Consider the following 2500-nt stretch of genomic DNA (forward strand, 5'->3'; position numbering starts at 1 on the left):
ATAGCGCAATATCCACTAAATGTGCTCAAAGCGCTTTACAAGGTGTCCCTGGTCAACAGCAACATTTAACATGTAGGACGGGACATAACGCCTTTTAGGCGATATTACAATTTTTCGGACAAAGACAGCGCTGTTAACGGCCAGGTACTCATTTTACACCTGAGTACGGTGAGAGAATGTGAGTAAAGAGTCTTTTCCAAGGACTCAACTATGCGCCGAGTGCGAGGCTCGAACCCAGGACCTTCCGATCCGAAAGCGAGTGTCATACCATTAGACCACATAGCCGCACAGAAAAATGTTGGTTTTATCGTAACGAATGTGACGATTTTCCTATAGTTGGTAACGAGATGGTTAAGATGAACTTTATTAATATATCCACTTCTGGAAATGTAGACTGGGTATAGGATTCAGTAGTCTGATGTCACGCCGCCGGGCAACGGCGGCCATCTTGGTTCTAAACAAAGAAAATCATTACTTTTTATTCTTCATGCTGGCTAGAACTTTTCATTCCCTTTTCATATGCCTTTTGATCAGAATGTGGAAAAGTCAAAACATGATCAAATTTATGTTTTTTTTTCCTCTGGAAGCGTTTTTATGCTAGCCGGAGAAATATTTCATACGGGCGTCCGCCATTGTTCCGATAGTTTAGAGCCAGTGTTACTAAGTTACCATGCGTCATTAGGAAGGAAGTGACGTTACGACTGTTGAAGAGTATTGTCATAGACACATAATGGCGTCTTGAATCGATGAATCAAAGTTGGCTCACATCAAATTGAAAAATCGTAACTCACAGTTCACGTGGGGGCCAATCAAAAAAGGGAGAGGGTTTGTAACGAAGGTCATGGAATACAATCAACTTCCGTTAATCAGTCACGGTTTGATGGGTACACCAGCTGTTGCGTACATTGCGCTATTGTCTGCCCGCCCATACAGGGGAGGTAATGATGAAGATACAGTGCATGTCTATTTGTGACGAACCGTCTCTAAACGGTATTATGTCGGGATGACTCGGGTGCAAAAAATAGAATTTATTGACAAAGAACATGAAACTTGGGGTTTGTTTCGATTTGTTATGTAAGAGAATGAAGACAATCCGTCACAATGCAAAAGCTCAAAAATTGGTATTTCCTATCCATTTAATTCTAAAGTCACTTTTCGGGGTCCAATTCATACCGACATAATAACGTTTCGAGACGAAGGGTCACATTTTATGTCTATGAGAAAACCGATAGATGACTGACAGCGTGGAGGAGACAGACTACACGGATAATCGTACAAATAGGATTCAATAGTCTGGTGTCACGTCGCCTAGCAACGAGCAGCTTGGTTCTAAACAAAGGAAATCGGTACTTTTTATTCTTCATGCTGGCTATAACTTTTTCACATGTCATGTGATCAAAATGTATAAAATCCAAAACATGATCATATTTATAGTGTTTTTCTCCTCTGGATACACTTTTATGCTCGCCGGAGAAATATTTCATAAGGGCGTCCGCCATTGTTCCGATAGTTTAGAGCCAGTTACTAAGTTACCATGCGTCATTACGAGGGAAATGACGTCATGAGTGTTGAAGCCTATTTAACTGACATCAAATATTTGACCTTAAGAATCATTACCCGTCAAAATCGTGGTTTTGATGGCGACTATCAATTCTTCGCCATTTTTCTTTTATAATTTAGTGTTCTTAATCAAATTATTGTGATGAAACCAATTATTGCTTTTTAAGCATATAGCTACTACTCCCAGCGTTATGTCGTTCCCAGCCAATAATCCTAATACGTGGATACAAATATATCACAAGATAATGTGTGTGTGTGTGTGTGTGTGTGAGTGTGGGTGTGCATGTGTTTGAGCATATGTGTATGAAAGTATATGAATGTGTGGGTGTGTTCATGTGTGTTGTGTGTTCGTGTGTCCATGTGTGTGTGTGTGTGTGTGTTCGTGTGTGGGTCTATTAAATACAAGTATTTTACCTGTTGTTGATAAATCATTCAAATTCAGAATCGAGATGAGCAGATGATCCACAGAATCCGACATTCCACGCATGCGCCACAAGACGACAACAGACATGGAGTTGACAACAAGAGTGATGAGGAGAATCAGAGGAAGTTCCCCTCTTCTGAGGTCAAGGCCACAGCTGTATGGAGAGGGCGTGGTGGTGATTGGCTGTGTGATAGACGTTGTGTGATTGGTTGGATACAAAGTGACGTTCATCTTACCGAAATCCACGTGATCAATGGCTTCTAATGGCGGACTGTTGCCGATGTCTTGTTATTGAAATCATCAACAACCTAACTGTTCTTTTGACCTTTATACATAGAACAAAGTGACATCACACAGGTCTTTGTTATTGTTTTTAACCAACCATTTTTATGAGTAGTTCTCACCATATTGTATCAATAAAACTATAGATAGAATGCGCTTGGCCAAAGAGTTCACAAGATTGCCATCCGGAAGTATAACGGACCAACACACAAACTCTGTGTAACCATGAACGTT

The 2500-nt window shown here is 40.6% G+C and overlaps 1 protein-coding gene across 2 annotated transcripts in view; it reads right to left on the reverse strand.

Annotated features, from left to right (window-relative positions):
* LOC144978105 (uncharacterized) overlaps window positions 1-2500 on the reverse strand; it is an 18246-nt gene that overhangs the window by 8988 nt on the left and 6758 nt on the right. For both annotated transcript variants that reach the window (XM_078923722.1, XM_078923721.1), the window contains exon 2: window positions 1975-2309. In XM_078923722.1, coding sequence (XP_078779848.1) covers window positions 1975-2215 — 241 coding nt within the window. In that variant the 5' untranslated portion in view covers window positions 2216-2309. The remainder of the gene's footprint in view (window positions 1-1974; window positions 2310-2500) is intronic.

The sequence above is a fragment of the Berghia stephanieae genome, chromosome 8, assembly GCF_034508935.2.
Source record: "Berghia stephanieae isolate SIO BIC M18660-M18661 chromosome 8, UCSD_Bste_1.3, whole genome shotgun sequence".
In the NCBI taxonomy this organism is placed as follows: Eukaryota; Metazoa; Mollusca; class Gastropoda; order Nudibranchia; family Aeolidiidae; genus Berghia; species Berghia stephanieae.